The 20,046-nt window shown below is 33.9% G+C and overlaps 1 protein-coding gene across 1 annotated transcript; it reads right to left on the reverse strand.

The window, feature by feature from the left end:
• LOC143071378 (neuronal acetylcholine receptor subunit alpha-10-like) lies at positions 1-17,992 on the reverse strand. The gene is made up of 8 exons (XM_076245631.1): positions 17,860-17,992; positions 16,293-16,373; positions 10,893-11,029; positions 8,490-8,534; positions 6,672-6,781; positions 5,620-6,155; positions 4,248-4,438; positions 1-445 (listed from the first exon to the last, which is right to left on the reverse strand). The coding sequence occupies exons 1-8, from the start codon at positions 17,912-17,914 to the stop codon at positions 299-301; spliced, it is 1,302 nt and encodes a 433-aa protein (XP_076101746.1). The 5' UTR covers positions 17,915-17,992; the 3' UTR covers positions 1-298.
• Positions 17,993-20,046: the final 2,054 nt, after the last annotated feature.

Below are 20,046 nucleotides of genomic sequence, written 5' to 3' on the forward strand. Positions count from 1 at the left end.
TACACTTAGTACGTTTATCATGTACATTCAAACACAGTTTTACGACAACAAAAACATGTTTATACATACATTCTCTAAAAAAACATATTAACACAAACATACACATAATACTAAACTTTCACTATTACTAAATTACAATAATAGTCTGAGGATTCAAAATGAGATCACACGACATTGCATATAATAAAATCAGTGATTAAATGAATAATGCATCAACTATATACACTGGTCTATGATAGTTAACTTGAGAGATCAGAATATGCAATTTTTTTTTTCATCAACCCGTGTGCTCCCTCATTTAAAAAGATGCAAAAATTATTCCTGTACCAACTGAAAATGTCAACAAGAACAGCATGAGACCAAGTCTATCAACACACTTTGCTAATAATATCCATAGCTGGGCATCTTCTGGGATAAATATCTTCTGCTTTATCATGTTCTCATCCTGAAAATACACAAAATAAATACATTGTAAACAGCTTAACTTCATTTTTATTCTCTGAACATTCCGCAAGAAAAAAATAGGTTTTGACATTTATTTATCAAAAGTGTGTGTGCATCAAACATTTTGCCATACTTAAACTTGGCAAACATGTGACATTTAGCGCGATCACTATCACTTTCATTCTGGTAAATATACTGTCACGGTTAATTCAAAATCAAGTTCATATAGAAAAACTAGTTAAATGATAAAATATAAAAAAAAAGTTTATTATATAATATATATGTATTCACTATTGGGCTTTCAATATCCATATGTGTACCACTTGGAGCTACTTTTGATGTGATCAATGATATAAATCGTCCGTGTCACGCTCTTTACTCAACGTTTAGTCATGATCCGTGTAACGCTCATCACTCACCGTGCATGCACCGTCCGTGTTACGATCAACACTCAACGTGTGTTCATCGTACGTGTAACAATCAACACTCAATGTGCATTCATCGTCCGTGTAACGATCAACACTCGACGTGCATTCATCGCCAGTGTAACGTTCATCACTCAACGTGCATCCATCGTCCGTGTAACGTTCATCACTCAATGTGCATTCATCGTCCGTGTAACGTTCATCACTCAACGTGCATTCATCGTCCGTGTAACGTTCATCACTCAACGTGCATTCATCGTCCGTGTAACGATCAACACTCAACGTGTAGTAATTGTCCGTGTAACGCTCATCACTCACCGTGCATTCATCGTCCGTGTAACAATCAACACTCAAGGTGCATTCATCGTCCATGTAACGCTCTTCGCTCGACGTGTAGTCATGGTCCGTGTAACGCTCATCACTCAACGTGCATGCATCGTCCGTGTAACGATCAACACTCATCATGTGTGAATCATTCATCGTGCATTCATTCTTCGTACGTGTACCACTCGTGTGGTCAGTTTGAATTCAGAAGGTGAGTACATCATGTACGTGGTATCATTATACTTCACGTTAAAATGCCATATTTTGATTGGCTAATACGAGGGTGCTAATTTACTCTATCACATGGCTGAAAGGGTAACAATTTTTTTGAATGTTACCCTCTCGTCTAGACCGATCAGAAATCGATAATTCAAAGGACAATGAATTGAATTTACATCAAGTAATTTTAAAATACAATGTTTAATTTCTACGTTTTGGCTCCGATTTTGTTAAATACCCGTAACGTTGGTATGTACATGACGTCATGGAAAATACTTTTCAAGTAAAATTAGTCTGTAAAAGACTATAATGATAGGACATTCAGTATAATAAATTAAATAACACATAGCTGAGAGGGTGATAGAGCAGATTGGTACCCCTCGGAAAAGCATTGTCAACCTTGGCTTCGCCGCTTTAGACAATGTTTTCTCGGGGTAACAATCTGCTATATCCCCCTCTCAGCTATATATATGTGTTATTAATATTGACATTTTCATGCAATTCTAATTCTGTAAATTCTGATCATAATAAAACATACATGCAATGAGATTATTACTTTTCAAAAGAGACAATCCAAGATCACAGCTAAGAAACGGTAAGTGTGACACTAATGATAAATCATCATGAACTGCTTTTCGTATGGTTTTGGACAAAGACCCCTTGACCCCAATTTGACCATACCAGTAGTTCAGAAATGTCGGAAGGTATTTCATGCAGAAAAATAATCCAAATTTGCTTATCTTTAAAAATTGTATGCCACAGTGAAGTGAATTAACTATACTTTCTCCCTCAGTTCCCAGTCTAATTGCAAATAAACTTTCAATTTCAAAACAAACACGTTTTGCAGGATCTCAATATTGACGACTTCAAGTCTAAACCTCCTGATTGCACCTGTGCTAGTTCCAAATTCACATACAATCCGGTTGGCCTCTTTATTACAGGTGACCTCAACATTGTCAATAACACTTCCCTGCGCAATGTGTTATCCAAAGGTCCGAAATATCGTGAGTCGAAATCCATCAATTGGAAATACAACTTTAAAATACTGATGGATTCAGTTGAGGATTATGTCAGGCAATGGGCTAAACGCGAGAAAGAACACGTAGATATTCTTTCTGAATTGATTAATGCTGTGACGTCTTTGATACAAATCAGAATAAAGAAACTCAATGGGTTTATCAATATCCATTCTTTAAAGACTCTAATGTTGCAAAACACTTGTCCTACCTCCATGACAACTTTGTAGTTGTTCCCGCAGATAAAGCTCCAAACAACATCGTTTTTGTGCGTAAATCACATTACATAAACTGCGTGATAAATGAATTAGATAATTACAATTCACTTGGATATTCAACATATACCCTCACAACACTTACACAAGAGGAAATCCTGGATAATCCTAGGTCTGATCTTTTCACCTTTGGAATTTCTACCAAAGATGAAGTACTGGATCTTCCATCACTGTATTGGATACCTACACTACATAAGTGTCCTTACAAACAACGGTATATTGCTTGGTCGTCCAAGGGCTCCACGAAACCTCTTTCTAAATAATTAACATCTATTTTATTAGCAACCAAAGCCGGACTTCAAACTAATTGTGAAACTGACTACTAGTATTCTAGAGGTGGCGTGAATCAGATGTGGATACTCAAAAATTCCAAAGATCTTTTAGAGTGTATACAATTCAAGACTCTTTTATCTTGCCATAGTATTAAAACATTTGACCTTTCTAAACTTTATAAGTATTCCCTATTCCAAATAAAAGGACATATTGAAAGAGTTGGTATTGTTTTTTTCAAAAAAAGAAACTTCAACGTAAATACAAGTATCTATAAATCCTACTTTGTAAAGAATCACTCTAATACAAACAAAACATTCTCTGAAGCTGACATTATCAAGATGCTTAATTTCTTGATAGGCAACATATTTGTAAAGTTATGAGGACATTTTTTTTTTCAACAGACTGTCGGTATTCCAATAGGAACCAATTGTGCCCCTCTTCTTGCCGATTTGTTTCTTTATTATTATGAGGCTGACTTCATACAGGAACTTCTTAGGAAGAAAGATAAGATGTTAGCAATTTCATTTAACTTTACTTTCCGCTATATAGATGATGTTCTCTCACTAAATAATTCAAAATTTGGTGACTATGTTGCATCAAACTAGAGATAAAAAATACAACAGATACAGTTAATTCTGCTTCATATCTTGACTTACATCTAGAAATTGACAATTAGGGTCGATTGAAAACAATACTTTACGACAAAAGAGATAATTTTAGCTTTCCAATTGTGAACTTTCCATTTTTATGTAGCAACATTCCAGCAGCGCCTACACACGGAGTATATATATCACAATTGATAGATATTCCCGGGCTTGTATGTCCTATCGTGATTCCTTGATAGGGGGTTGCTGCTCAAAAGGACGCTATTAAACCAAGGGTTCCAAATGGTGAAGTTGAAATCATCCTTTTGTAAATTTTACGGACGCCATCACGACTTGTTTGACCGTTATTGAATAACCTTCCCTTTTCACGAATATGACCTACCGAATTAGACTATTTACCGAGTTTGTAATAACATGAGCAACATGACGGGTGCCACATGTGGAGCAGGAATGGATCTGCTTACCTCTGCGGAGCATCTGAGATCACATCCATTTTTTGTTCGTGCTGCTTAGTATTTAGTTTTCTGTGTTGTGTGTTGTGCTCTATTATTTGTCTGTTTGTTTTTTCTTCTTTTTTAGCCATGGCGTTGTCAGTTTATTTTTGATCTATGCGTTGACTGTGCCTCTGGTATCTTTCGGCCCTCATTTAAATGATCAATGTCTTACCTGTTTAGATATACATCTACAAGCTGTAAATCCTGGCACATCGATAAATGTAATTGTTGCTAGTGGCTGCAGCACATTAAAAACAACCCATTCAGGCATTTGTTGATCTGCACGATGATGAAGGTTTAAGACAATGACTTGTATAAACGAAGCTATCCCAGAAATGAACAGTGTAAAATTAAAGTAGACAACTGAAAAAGAATATAATATAAAATAAAATGTTAAATAAAACATATATCTGGGCCTACCTCATGCCTTTACATATACTTATTAGTATTAGATTCCGAATGGCTTATCTTCCTATAACTCGACTATATCTATGATGCATATAGGATCATTCTACAACTGTGTCCTGTAGAACACGAGAGATCGGTACTTAAAAGGTGTCATTTGGTAAATTGGATATTTTTTATATATGTAGTGCATATTAAAAAAAATTCTAATAATTGTATATATTTCATATTGCTGTTAGGAGGAATTTTAAAACAAAATTGCGAAGGGGGGATACTATAAAGACATTTGTTTGCATCAAAAACTGCAGATATAGTTAAATTGTTCAAGCCTTTTAAAGGTATGTTTATTTTATATGAGCGGGATTTATTACTATATATTTTTTCTGTCTAGATCTATGAAGAAATAACATAAAAATGTGGTGCACACTGATACTTGCGTAGAATGGTCGCCAAGTTAAACCACTGAAAACGTTTATTTCAATTGAAGGTTTATTAATAGCGGGTAAGTTATCACGGTTTGATTGGTTTAAAGCCATCACGGGGTGACCCCCTATGAATACCTGGGAGGGGGGCTAATAAATTTCATAGGGGTTCATGATGTCACGTTAAGTGTCAACGGTGACGTTACCTATCAATGTTGTCTTTGATTGTTTATTTTTTCACAAAACACAGCAGAAAAGGTCAAGCGTGCCATAAATTCCTTATACGGGTAACTACTGACCCCCTACGGACCATAGAGGGTGAATAAAATCGATAGAGTGTTCGGCCTCCAACCTCACCCGTATGGATTTTACTAACCCTCTATGGATCCGTAGGGGTTCAGTAGCGAACCATATGACTTATATTAGTATTCATGGTCCTACCATTCAATAAATGGCAGCAGATTTGTGTAGCCTACATAGTATAGTCTGGCGAGGTGTACTGAATGCTGTATCAATCTTATCTAACGAGGTGTACTGAATGCTGTATCAATTTAATCTAACTAGGTGTACCGAATGCAAGGTTGTCGGCTCTCCGGACATTCCCGAAGTCCTGCGTTTATGAGCTTCTGTCCTTGCTTGGGAGTTGGCATCGATTTTATCTAACGAGGTGTATCAATTTTATCCAACAAGGAGTACCGAATGCTGTATCAATCTTACCTATCCATGGTGTACTGAAAGATGATGGCGGTAGTTTATCTGCCACGAGTAACTGGAACACTGATATTGCTAACATGACTGTCAACTCCAAACCAATCTTTTCTCCACTGTCAACGGGAAGTAAAAAACCAAGAATAGCGACACATGTGATCAACAATGATGGTATCAATATATTCGTAACGTAATAACCTGGCTTTCTCTCGAGGAAGATGTTGAATGTAACATCTGGATATGGATATAGAATAGATTCAAAATACGTCACACGTCTATGAGCAGGTCCTCCTCCTATAATCCATTCTACATTTTCTTTTAAATTGCTCAAGTCTGCGGCCATTTTGTTTGATGTGATATTCAGATGAAGTCCGTGGTATGTCCAAGAACTGAATTGAAGTGGACAAACTTGAGTGTCAAAAGGGAAATTGGTTACGTCGACATTACAGACTACTTGTACGGTAGATGGAAAATTGTATTCGACCGATCCATCTGCATGAAGTTGAACAGGATAATCCTTCAGTCCGTAAAATTCGTCCGAGACCCTACAATGACGTATAATGCAGGTGTAACACAATTACGTAGAATACAGCACAGGCGCTTAGGTATATGATGCAGATATATATATATATTTTTTTTTTGTTGATTAAAATATTCAATTGTCTATATTTATGATACATATCTATCACTTCTGTGCATGTCTTATCTAGTTTCGATTGATTTAAACGACTCAGAGAAAAAACCCGATTTTACTATCCATATACTAAGTTTATCACTCGAAACTATGTGAGACATGCACAGAAGTGATAGATATGTATTATAAATATAGAAAATTAAATATTTTAATCAACAACAACAACAAAAAAATATCTGCATCTTATACCCAAGCGCTTGTAGAATTCAGGTGTAAAATAAACTTTTCAGCATCAGTGAGGTAGAATACAGTTGAAAAATAAAAATTTCAGCATCAATTACGAAAATATTTCCCTCTCTATCAAACTATGAGTAAGAAGATAACAGTGAATGTTAAATTTTTTTAATCTTTTTTGTGAACTATATACCTCTCATATAACGCTATATCAGGAATCCATAATCTGGAATAAGGCACTCGAAGTACTGTGATACCTTCAAATTCATTTGGATCCCAGGTTAGTTGACAATCCCTCCAAGCCTGCAAAACAACAACACATAAAAGCCTCAAAAGTATATCGTCATTACTATAAAGATATACCTTGCTGTTAGTTTCCTAGTTTCAAAATTGGTTAATAGATTGCTGAAGATGAACTGTATATAGTTTCACAAGTTATTGAAGGTTTACTCTTGAAAACATACGATACGTTAAGACGAAGCAAGTCGATTGGTTGTTTAGTGTTTTAATGCAACTTACAATCATTTTTCCCCCACTTCGTGGCGGTTAGTTTATATTGGTGATATTATCGCCTCAAATTATCTATAGACACGATATTTTGGGCTAGGTGAGAAAAAGGAAAGAGGATTTCAAATAGGGTTATGAATGAAACAAATAACACATTTATGCGAAGAGCAGAGTATCATTTTGTGTAATGTCCAACCCGATGTTGTTTGGGCTATTGTCTAAATTAATTCATCATGAATATTGATAAGTTTGATGCGCACGCTTTTCTTGCTGATTTTGAAATACTTGACAATTTTGTTCAAAGGATTAACGAAGACCGTGTAAGGGCTGTATAGCCAGTCAAGGTAGTTAAAAACTTCCATTTGTTGCCAAAGGATTAATCAACTAATTTCTTTCTATTAATTTCCACTTCTTCCCCAACCACCACCTTTTTAAACTACTTAAACTCACAAGGAAGTTTATGAAACTGTTGTATTTAGAAAACTTATGACATTATGTCACTATGTTCAGCTATTAAATCTTGAGAAGAATGTAACATTTTAGTTTTATACAGTTATATTGTTTATCATGTATCTGTTACTTTTATTAACTTTATGTTTCTCTAAAGGGGCAAATTTTTGTCACCACCTTCGCTCATCATTACAGTTGTTGTACATTAATATGAAATTAAAGTAGAAAAAACAGCGCCACAAATGGTGAACAGAGCTTGCTGCATAGTTAGTTTAAGTGTATGTAGTTGTTTCTATTGAGGAGCATGTACCAATTGAATGTCCGCTTTATGACGATTTAAGGAACGAACTTAATGAATATATAAACAGTGTAGATGAGAACTTTAACATGTTTACGAACCGTGAGAGTCTGTCTTTTGTGTTATGATGCCAAAACGTTAATGTTATTTAGGCAGCAACCATTTGATTTTCTGGGGGGGGCTATGGTTTTTTTTGGAAAAAAAAGTTTGTTTCCAGTTTTTGGAGAAAAAAATAATTTGTTTTTGATTCTGAGAAAAAAAAATTGTTTGTTTCACCCTCAGCTGCCACTATATGTAATGCTAAAATTGAAAGAAAAAAATTGTTTTCGACTTGTCGCGAAAAAAATAGATTGTTTTTCGCCGCAGGCGAAAAAAAAAGTTTGCACAGAAAAAAAAACCATAGCCCCCCCCCAGAAAATCAAATGGTTGCTGCCTTACAAATGTGCCAAAACCTGCAAATCTATTTTAGACAGAAGGAGATGTTTTTATATCGATAATTTTTAGACTGTAAAGTTTTTGGAATTTGTTTTAGAAATTTTAATAAGTACATGTACATAGTTTTATAAAGTCTTTTTATTGTTTGATGAAATTTTACTTTTGTCTCTCATAATTCTTTTAAGAATGGCATTGATATATATTTATGTTTTATGATATATGTAAATATTGTATTGTGTATACTAATGGTGAGACGTTAATAAACTATATATCTATCTTCTATAGATTGTCAATGGAGGAGCATAAATTGCATGTACATACCAAGCGCATCCAAACATTCATTGTCACAATCTGATTTGGTTCATCCTAGAAAAAATAATTATAACAGTTAACAGGGGCGTAGCTGCCGTTAGGCACTTTAGGCACGTGCCTACACATAATTTTTTCACAATTTTTTTTTTTTATTAAAAAAAATAATAAACAACGTTACCTGTAGATGAACGCCAGTGAAGTTGTCAAAACTCTTTGATTATTGAATGTCATGTGTACACTAGTCTCTCGTTCTTGGTGAATGAAATATTGGATAGAATTGAATGTTTTTTTTTATGATTTTACCTTATATAGAAACTATAAACTAGAACTTTGGTTCAGATCATTTCACTTCTATCAACAAAAATTTGAATGAACCTCAACTTAGAAACATGAGTTTTTTAATAAGTTGTTGTTAGTGTTCAACTAGTTTTCCGCGTTGTCTTCACCGGACTTGCCAATGTTGGTCGTCCGTTTGGCTGTGCAGGATGTATAAGTACGCAGTCACGTCTGGTCAGAATGGGGACATTAAATCCGATGCCTAATTGTAGAGAGAATGCCACTCTTTGAGGAGTTCGTAGTTGGCTACTGAAAGGCGAAATTTCTGCTCCTATCCAATAATCCCTCATTTTCCAATGCATGGCATTTTCAAATTTCCAGACCTTCGTCCTGGACGACACCTATTACAGGACCTAGCTCCCTGTTGTATTTATTGTAATATTTTTTTTTTGTCCTGAACTTGCATAAATATTTGACACTGGATGTTTAAAAATCAATCAATCAACTAGCTTCCAGTAATTTTGAGTACTCTCAGATCTGCGTGCAATGACAACAATTATTCAAATTTCTAAGCAGGTAGGAATTTAACAGTAGAGGATATAAAGAAATACGAATTTCTTGAATTTTGTTACGATAGTATGAACAGAACAGAACTTTTGCATTAGGCATGGACTATGTGTGTATGTGTGGCTAGGGTGACGGTTTAAGAATCCAAAGATTGATGGTTTTTGTCTAGCCAAAAGGATAGTTTTATTATATAGTAATATCAGTGTTTACGTGCCTATTTTTTTAATAAAGGATCGTCACAATCGTACATATAGCTTGTTGTTCGGTGTGAGCCAAGGCTCCGTGTTGAAGGCCGTACATTGAACTATAATGGTTTACTTTTATAAATTGTTATTTGGGTGGAGAGTTGTCTCATTGGCACTCACACCACATCTTCCTATATCTATGTCAATCAGAACGGTATAGATATGAAAATACCAAACAGGGTGTACTGCTTAATTAAAGGGATACGCTTATTTACAGTTAGGCAATGCATATTGTAAATATTTTTTCTTCATATTTTCGATCGTACTGCGCGTTATCTAATTCACCAGTCAGATGTTATAGTGAAGTATTCATAATTTTTCGAACTTTTCATCATGTATATTATAATTATCATGATTAAATAACCAGTAAATTTAATATTTTTGTACATAAAATTTTGCAGAAAAACCGTTTTCCGTCGGAGGTCTTCGCCCCCTGAACCCCCTAACAGGGCTCTGCCCTGGACCTACTGGGGGCGGCCCCCAGACCCCCTTCCGATTAGTGCCTACAATTGACAGAATACCTAGCTACGCCCCTGGTTAACGTATAGGAAAACAACAAAAAGGTAGATGTTGACGGGGTGTAATTAATTTAGAGTTATGATACAAAATAATAATATTGGAGATTACCAAAGGAGTAATCGTTGTGATTTCTAGCATGTAAAAACTTTGCTAAAATGTTCCGGAAAAAAGAACCCGGATCGAATATGATTTAGAATGCAATTAACGCAGCGATACATGTTTTGTAATGTAAGTGGTATAATGCAAATATTGAACTTTGATGACAATATTTAAACCTGTAAACTATGCAAATCATATGAAAGTCGGTGCAGTTGTAATTGGCTTTGAATTAGCTGTCAGTAACTGCGATAACTTTCAGATCTGTACTTACTGTTTTTTTTTTTTTTGTTGTTAAGATGTACAATTACCCGGTCACGTCCAATCGGTGTTTTTACATTAGTTGATCATCTTAAACTGATTTTATTACAAACTTTCACATGTAAATAATTCTTCAAGGGATGGAATGACTTCTTGTTGTCTAACCCACTATTTCATTTAACTTGTTTTGTCATGTTTAACCTTTTTCATTCTTTAGATTATGGGTATATCTTGTTAGGTTTTGTGGTACTTTGAAACGTACTGTTCAGGTCAAAAGTCAATGCCATAAAAAATAATGATAATGACCTCTCACCTATTAACCCTTTGGTGGGCAATATGATATAAATGTTTTCTAATTATAATCAGTCAAATATTAATTTTCTATAGGGTCTTAAAATAAAATCCCACCCTCTTTAGACATTCTTGGTATTGATTAAACCGTACTTACAAGGTCAATAAGTTGTCGGACAGCTAAATCCACTGAGAGATCGACGATCTCTTGCTCCCCTGTGCAATACGGGCGGACACCGGAGTCGTAGTTTCTAAATATAATAGACGAAAGGTTCGCCAGGGGTGAAACAGTACCTAAAATAAATGGTTAAAAATTACTAAGTACAACAAATAAGAAGATGTGGTATCACGGATGACAATGAGACAAAGTGTCCACTCGTGACATGGATGTTTCGCGCTTCTTGTAAAAATGGCAGGCGTTGGAATTTCTGCTGTGGTAGCTGTGGCCATTCCAGTTGCAATGTTACTTTAAATTAACGTTATTTTTGTAGATGGAATGTGAATGCATGTACAAGATGACGATGTTTTGGCAAAGGGTGGCGAAAACAACAAAATTTACACAGGGGGACCCTTATTATGACCACTCTAATCCGATCAGTCTATGTTCTTACTTATAAACTCTGCGCGCGTAGCGGAGTACTAGTAGCAGTAAAAGTTTTTAATAGTTTCACCTGGTCGGAAATCGATCCCATGGTGACATCCCATTAGTCTGACAACCATTATTCCGACAGCGCATTACTATAACAGGGGTTTTCGTCGTTCCTGTTATATTTAGAATTCGGGGGGAAAGTCACTGGATAAAGTCAACAAAACTAAGTTAAGCTTTACGATGGTTTATATATAACTTCTTCAATAGTGCAAAACATTAATTACAATAAAAGTTCAACGGTAAATATTCCGGAAAGATACAACAAATGGTAATTCCAATAAATGTTCTATACTAAACACAATGAATGTCACTGTAAATGCACGGCGTCCGTACAGCTTGACCGCTGGTATCCAACTGACCATTTACGTAGAAACAATATAAAATGAATTACGTAATCTTACTTAATCATAACTCAAGTCAAAAGACCCTAGGTCTCTAATATGTATGGTTAGTAAGTTATATCACTTTACATATAATGTTAGATATGATAGGGGCGAAAACTCCCATTCATTGTCTACGCACCCTTTCAACTAAAATTATTAAGTTACGACATGTCGCAACTAACAACTTAGTCAAAATAATTTGTCGATATCTTATAAGGTTAATGAAAATGAGTGAAAATAAGCCAAATTCAAAAATTAGAATATGACCTTGACCTTTGACCTTGACCTAATTTTCATTTTTTTGGACCAAGGACCTCAAATCAAAAGATCCTAGGTCTCTATAACTTATGGTTTACAAGATAGAAATGCATATCACTTATATCAAATGCATAAGGGGAAATAACTCTCATATGGAGCGTTCATATCGCTTCGGTCAAAATAGAACAAATCATGAGAAGGATATAACGAGCAATTTTGTAAAATAAATTTGTCGTAATCTTTTACGGTTGCGAAGGAGTCGTGGACACAAGGAAAACAGTGTTTGGGGAGATAACTCCTACAAAGAAAAGTATTCGGTTATGCAGGGTAAATTTCAAAAGCGCATAAACTGTTCGATATCATATACCAAATATCTAAGCGGCATATTTAGAAACAAATGTTTATCGCAAGAACAAAATTTGGCGGAAGAAAAAAAAAATAATCAGAAGAAAAACAATAGGTCTTTCCACAGAAAAGTGGAAAGACCTAATTACGTAATCTTACTTAATCATAACTACATGTACTAATGAAATTTGTCACGTAATGCTATAAACGAATAATACAATTAAAAACATATATACGATAACAAGAAATAGACAATGCTAAGATTAAAATGGATTAACTTCTTAACATGTAAGCTGACAATTTTGAGAACAATAGTATCTTGCTTTTAGATAAAGTTTGAATGTCCACGAAATAAACAAAGCAGAAAATATCGCTGTCACAAATTCCCTCCAACTGAAATAAGACTCTGTCCCAGAGTCTAATAAAAATACTGTCTTCTTCTTCCACGGGATGGGTTTCTTCCACGGGATGGATCGTGGTTAACATTTTGTCCTTTGTTTTGAATCGGCCTTGACATCGATGGATTTGGAATTCTGCAGTCACAAGAGTTATGTCTTAATGCGTTTATTTCCGTTTCTAATTTCCTGCAACTAGTGGTTAAATCTTTTATCTTCTTTTGGTTTGCTAGTTCTGATACGTCCAAGCCTGCTATTTTGGTGTAGAGCGTTCTGATTGTTCTCTCCAATTTATCGTTTTCAAGATTCCGAATTTCTATTTCTCGCGATATTTCTGTGCTTTTTGCAATTGTTTTCTGGAGCTTCGATTAATGTTCTATTCTCTTGCTTAAGACAATCGATTTCCTGTCTGAGCGATTTTCTGTTTTCTTTCAATTGTTCTTTTACCAAATCAACGACTGATTCAAGTTTCACTTTTTCTTTCAAAATTTTGGTTTGACTCGTTTGAAGTAAATTAACCTGGAAATATGGAATCGAATTTGCCCGTGTTGCTTTACGAAATTCTGCATCGTCCAAGTTGAAGAAAGGAAAATTTTCACACGTTTTACGTTGAATAAATAAGGAAAGTCTTTCAAAATCTCTGTTTAGCTTTTTCTTTGATCTTATTCTAATTTCTGCACATAGTTTATAAAAATGTCCTGTTTGTCCACAGCGGAAACATCTCACTGTTTTATCGATATTTGAGTTGGTGACACGATGAAAATCCGAGCGTATTGGATAATTACCGTTTTCTACGAAACATGGCTGATTGTTCATATTGTAGTCCTTCCGAAGATCAGGTGGACACCACCTATTTAATCTTTGTTCCAATTTGTAATCCATTGTACAGTGGTAGAGCGTAGGTATGATCTTGTGTACAGTTTGTCTAATAAGTTTGAAACTAAGCAAACTGTCCCGGGTACCTCCAACAATTTATAACAGGGGTTTTCGTCGTTCCTGTTATATTTAGAATTCGGGGGGAAAGTCACTGGATAAAGTCAACAAAACTAAGTTAAGCTTTACGATGGTTTATACATAACTTCTTCAATAGTGCAAAACATTAATTACAATAAAAGTTCAACGGTAAATATTCCGGAAAGATACAACAAATGGTAATTCCAATAAATGTTCTATACTAAACACAATGAATGTCACTGTAAATGCACGGCGTCCGTACAGCTTGACCGCTGGTATCCAACTGACCATTTACATAGAAACAATATAAAATGAATTACGTAATCTTACTTAATCATAACTACATGTACTAATGAAATTTGTCACGTAATGCTATAAACGAATAATACAATTAAAAACATATATACGATAACAAGAAATAGACAATGCTAAGATTAAAATGGATTAACTTCTTAACATGTAAGCTGACAATTTTGAGAACAATAGTATCTTGCTTTTAGATAAAGTTTGAATGTCCACGAAATAAACAAAGCGGAAAATATCGCTGTCACATTACTCCGACAGCCCACTATTCCGACAGCCCATTACTCCGAAAGCCCACTATTCCGACAGTCCATTATTCCGACAGCTCATTATTCCGACAGCTCATAATTTCCCAATGCATCTGTCTTATTTGTATGGGTAAGTTTTCTCTAAAAAGACCAACTCCGCTCTCTATACTATTTGTGGTTGTTCATTTTGATTCCAATTATTTTCATGTGGGATATTTGTCTCAGTATATTATATAACTATACAAATCCTTGAATTATCTAATTGTATAAAAACACATAGTAAATTATGTGGTTTGGTTAAATATACATATTGGAATCTTCTATTAAAAATTTCAAACAATGAACCCTGACAAAGGCAAACTTGACACTTATTTCATTTAAAGATTGTTTTTAAAAAGAAAACTATTTAGATATCATTGATTTTTAAAAAGGAAGTTCATATGTTAAATAAGAATCGGTGCTCACCCATTACATTAGGAATTAAAAATGCCAGATTCTCAAAAAATCGTATTGTACAGCTGATAAAGTTGAGGATGAGCGTCATTTTTCAATCGCATGCTCACTTTATAATATTTGAGGGATGAACTCTTTCAGCATATTTCTAGCATTTTTCAGAACTTTATAAAGTTAATTAAACATGATGAATCTTCGAAATTTGTCTTGATGTTAACACAAGAAAACTTTACTATTATGGGAAAAAATCTTATTATATTGTTGGCGCTTTTGAATTATGAAGCACAGGTCTTGATACTGACAGTTATTTGATATCAATGTGTTACTTGGTTTTTCAGTTTTCCATTTTGTTTTGGCTCCGATTCTGACTGAGGCTTATGCTGCTATAAAGATAATTATATCATACTTGTATTGTAATGTCTTAATGTTGACCCAATCATTGTACCGCCGCTTCTAAAACAGTGTGTGTGTGTGGAAAGGGGGGTACTGTCCGCCAATCCGCCAGTAAGCCCGTCAGTTCGTTCGTCCGTCCAATGTATATTTTGGTTGCATCTTTCTTATGATCTAAATTACATTACCGAAATATTTGGGCGGGGGTATTATCAGTAGCTCGCACATTCACTGATTGTTCTTTATATTTTCTTTATAGACCCTGTAATTTGGAAAATGGAATATTCTTTTCTGTTCTATTCTATATGCAGATTTCGAGTATATACTTAGAAAGTATTCGAACTTCCTTAGTCCTATGTTATATATGCGGAGTTACTTCTTAAAATATAACAAACTGCATCTTATTTTATACGGTCTAGAACAGGGTATACATTTTCTGAGCATGTATAGAACAGGGTATGTTTTTCAATGTTTTCTGGTTAGAACAGGGTATGGTTTTGCAAGTGCTGTATTGTTTGTTAAATAGATGGGTTTTTTTTAGGGAGACGGATTTATAAAAGTTTTTCCAAACTTGTTTCCGAATCCCATATTTGAACTTTATGTAACAATGTTATATTTATCATGACATTTTTCATTAATAAATACAGTTTAAACTAAGTGCTGTCGGCAGTTATACCCGAAAGGATAGTCAGTACCCCCCCCCCCCCCCCCCCCCGGAATAATACAGACAGACACATTTTATTTTACCCTGATACAACGATAAGTGTCGGACTTATGGGTTGTCTGATTATTGGGCTGTCGTAGCAATGGGTTGTCGAACTATTGGGTTGTCGGACTAATGGGTTGTCGGACCAATGGGATGTCGGAATAATGGCGTGTCACCGATCCCATAATCTCCCGCAGTCGAGCACACTATCACGAAATCACTGAGGTGTCCGTGAAATTACGAGATTTCGCCTTGTTACCATACTCTGGTTCAATAAGTGATGATTTAAGACCAATATATAATTTTGCTTTTACTGTAAAGAAAACACAAAGTATTTAAGAGAAAACATATCAAACTATTACGAGGTTTTAGTTATGCTAGAAAAGTCTTAGGCTTCTGTTTTAATATGTTGTACCTCAATTGATGTAGTCATACTGAGATTTAGAAAACTATACTTATAGATATACACTTACCATTATAAAAAAAAGTTAAAGTCTTTGAAGCTGATTCGTCGTCATCCTTAGTATTGCTGATAATCTTCTTTCCATGTCCAACTTTAAACAAAAAAATATAAATGCTCATATAATTTGATACGTATGTATACATGTATACAAGTAAATATCAGGTAAGAAACTATGTCAGATGCATCATTTTACCTTTAACCAAAGTGAATTTCGACACATGTTCTAACTTTAAACAAAATTAAATGCGGTGTACAATTAATTGTCAATAAAGATAATTATCTACAAAGGTAACGCACAAGTGGATCCAATATGAGCATAACCCTACCTGCGAGCTTGGGGACGGCCAGACATTTCATTAAACAGGTTGGGGATAACCCGTCAAATGGGGAACTATTCCCCAAATGAGTAACAATCCCTCATTTGAGTAATCATTTCATAGTGATAAACACTAAATTTTCTAAAATTGGGTCTTTTTGAGATAAAATGGCACACATTTATAGAACATGGAACAACTTCTTCCAAAGAACTATATTTTTATTATGGGTTTTAATCACGTAAATTTAACCTTGATCACTTATCCATGAAATGAGGTCAAGGTGAACCCTGTCTGACGGACATGTAGAAGTTGCGATGAACCCATATACCAAATATGGTTATCAGATACGAAGCATCTGTAACAAAGATAACAAGCAATAAACCATCAGTCAGGACGACAAAAAAAAAACCAAACAAACAAAGCACGACGATTCAACAATGAGAAAACCAATAAGTAATGTAAGCCCGGCATGTAAAAATAGAAATTATAGTTGATTTCAAAGAAGAGCCACGTTGACTCACTTGTCTTTATTCAAGAAAAATAGCACTGACTATCACTGTTTAACGTTCTGTTTATGAATGGAAGATTATTGGAGGCATACACAAAGCCAAAATGAACGGAACTATATAACTTGGTACACTTTTGCCAAGCACATTTTTAAAGAACTTAATATTAATTTTGATGAACCTTTTTGAACTTTAAAAAAATCACTTAAAAAACTTTCAAACATATTGTTAAAAAAAGTATGATACAATCACTCTTGAAAAACTTTCAAATTTCGATACTCTACCTTTATAGAAAACTTAAAAATGAAATTAAAATGGAAGACTAATAAATTGAACAATCTAAACAATTGTTTAATAGTCGTGAAATTTTAACAAGAATTCCGTGTAAGTAACCATAACTTGGAAATTAAAATAGGTCGATATAAAAAAAATAATGGAGAACAAAAAGTGTAAAGTTTGTAAATTTTTGATGCGAGGAACACATGGAATTGCGATACAAGGTCCACATTGGTAACATTGGTAAAATATTTTGTGTACATGTATAATATGTTTGCATTTTATCCCTATAGGGTTTCACCTGTTGCAATAAGTTATTATATACAGAAAGAAGTTATATAGTCCCTTTTCAAATTATGTGTCAAATGTCAGTATACCAACTATCAATAACAAAATCTTAAAATTGACAAAAATGCATTTATAGAATTTCAACTTTTCTATATTTAAACATTTTACCGGTATAAAAAAATTAACTTACCCGTGCATAAACATAGAATTATGTAGATTGTCACACAAACTCCTCCAATGTACATGGTGTTGTATCAAAATCGCCCTGGAACACTTACAACAAACCTTTATTTTATAACTCAGTGTCAAAAGTGGTATCTTTTTTTTACCTTTGCTTTGTGTAGTTATTACCCTCTTTTTGAGCTTTACGAATCAACAAATCAATTTTGTTTAGATTATCGACAATAGCCTAATAGGTGAATTGTGTTTAATTACACAATTACATGTAACTCATTGTTAATAACAATTATATAGTATAAAATGGACAAAAAGTAATCAAAGGGAAATGGCCAAATTGGTCTGTGTTTGTTTCAATGTCACAGAATACAAGTTCCGTCATAATATTTATTCCAAAGATAATTTATTATGTAACAAAAGTTCCAATTGGAATTATTTTTATGTGATATTTATTCCATTAACATAATAAAAGGACCGATGCCTCAGATTTTTTATCACATAAAACAAATTCCAATAGGATGTTTTATTACATAATAAATTATCTTTGGAATAAAAATTATGGTAGAAATTTCATCTTATGACTGGTATAACAGTTTGACTTTTATCATTTTGACATATCACTCATTAAAATGAAAAAAATCTTATGTAATAATTATTCCGATCGGAAAAATATTATATAATATCTTTTCCGACTCAAAAATATTATTCTATTCTATCCATTAATAATGCCGGATTGGTAAATTGGTATTTACAATTATTACCAGAACAGGTATCGTGAATATGGAAAATAATTGTTCCCGATCTTGAAGATATTAAACAATCATTTGTGAATTATCCACCATTACTGGTATGCATTTAAGAACATAAATGTTTGCTCATACTCATCAGCCTCTGTGTTTCAGTATACATTCAGGTGTTGTGTACAGGTGAATATATATATATATATATATATATATCCAACTCATCAACACTTTTCTTTTTAGATAATAATCCTATAATTAGCATTTAAAACCGGTTTTTGATTAAGAATATAGTCAACATTTAAAACCTGTTTCGATTTATTTAAGAATTGAATGCTTCTTTTTGTAAATTTATTGGGGTGTAAAAGCGTTGACCGAAGTACATTTTGTGTGAAGCGCTTCATTCTAAAAATGTACGCACGGTCAACGCTTTTACAACCCTATAAAGTTACAAAAAGAAGCATTCAATACTTATAATTACATTTTTTAGCTATGATCATGAAAACACGAATTTTATATATTTTATTATTTAATTCACCTGTGCACTTTATTGTTGGAGCACGTGTTATCATGAATGAAAAGTTGTATTGAGCAATGCAACTGCTTACGGAATAACACGTGATGTGCAGTTAGCCAATCAGAATAAAATATTATAATGAAACATACATCTAATGTAATTATATAGTAACTAGAACACATCCGCGAAATCGCGGGAATATACAGCTTGTAAACTGTTGTAAAGATATAATTATGACTGGAGAATTTCATATAAGGTATCAAAAGCCTTTCTTTTTTTTCCAATGTCCGTTCTTTTAAATTCAATTATTTTTCGTGTTTCTGGCATGGACATCAAGTTGGTTACTTATTCCCTATTCGTTACCTATTCGTTACTTATTCCCTATTCGTTACCTATTCGTTACTTATTCCCTATTCCCTATTCGTTACCTATTCGTTACTTATTCCCTTTTCCCTATTCGTTACTTATTCCTTATTCCGTATTCGTTACCTATTCGTTACTTATTCCCTATTCCCTATTCGTTACCTATTCGTTACTTATTCCTTATTCCCTATTTGTTACTTATTCCTTATTCGTTTCCTATTCGTTACTTATTCCTTATTCGTTACCTATTCGTTACTTATTCCTTATTCCCTTTTCGTTACCTATTCGTTACTTATTCCTTATTCCCTATTCGTTACCCATTCGTTACTTATTCCTTATTCCTTATTCGTTACCTATTCGTTACTTATTCCTTATTACCTATTCGTTACTTATTACTTATTCCTTATTCGTTACTTATTCGATTTTTGATATCCTTCCCCCTTTTTAATTGTTTATATTCTTATCTCTGGCTATAGTTCTAAATTTGTTGAGGTAAAATGACCTTTTTATGACCTATTTATATGTGTTTGTGCTCAACCGATCATGTTGCTTTATGTTCGATACTTATTTGTTTCGTATT

This window comes from Mytilus galloprovincialis, chromosome 4, assembly GCF_965363235.1.
Source record: "Mytilus galloprovincialis chromosome 4, xbMytGall1.hap1.1, whole genome shotgun sequence".
NCBI lineage: Eukaryota > Metazoa > Mollusca > Bivalvia > Mytilida > Mytilidae > Mytilus > Mytilus galloprovincialis.

Coding starts and splice junctions, on each gene's coding strand:
- LOC143071378 (XM_076245631.1), bottom strand. CDS start 17,914: ATGTACATTGGAGGAGTTTGTGTGACAATCTACATAATTCTATGTTTA. Junction 6,156..6,671: donor GATATAGCGTTATATGAGAG/GTATATAGTTCA, acceptor ACGTCATTGTAG/GGTCTCGGACGAATTTTACG. Junction 446..4,247: donor GTAGATGTATATCTAAACAG/GTAAGACATTGA, acceptor GTGTATTTTCAG/GATGAGAACATGATAAAGCA.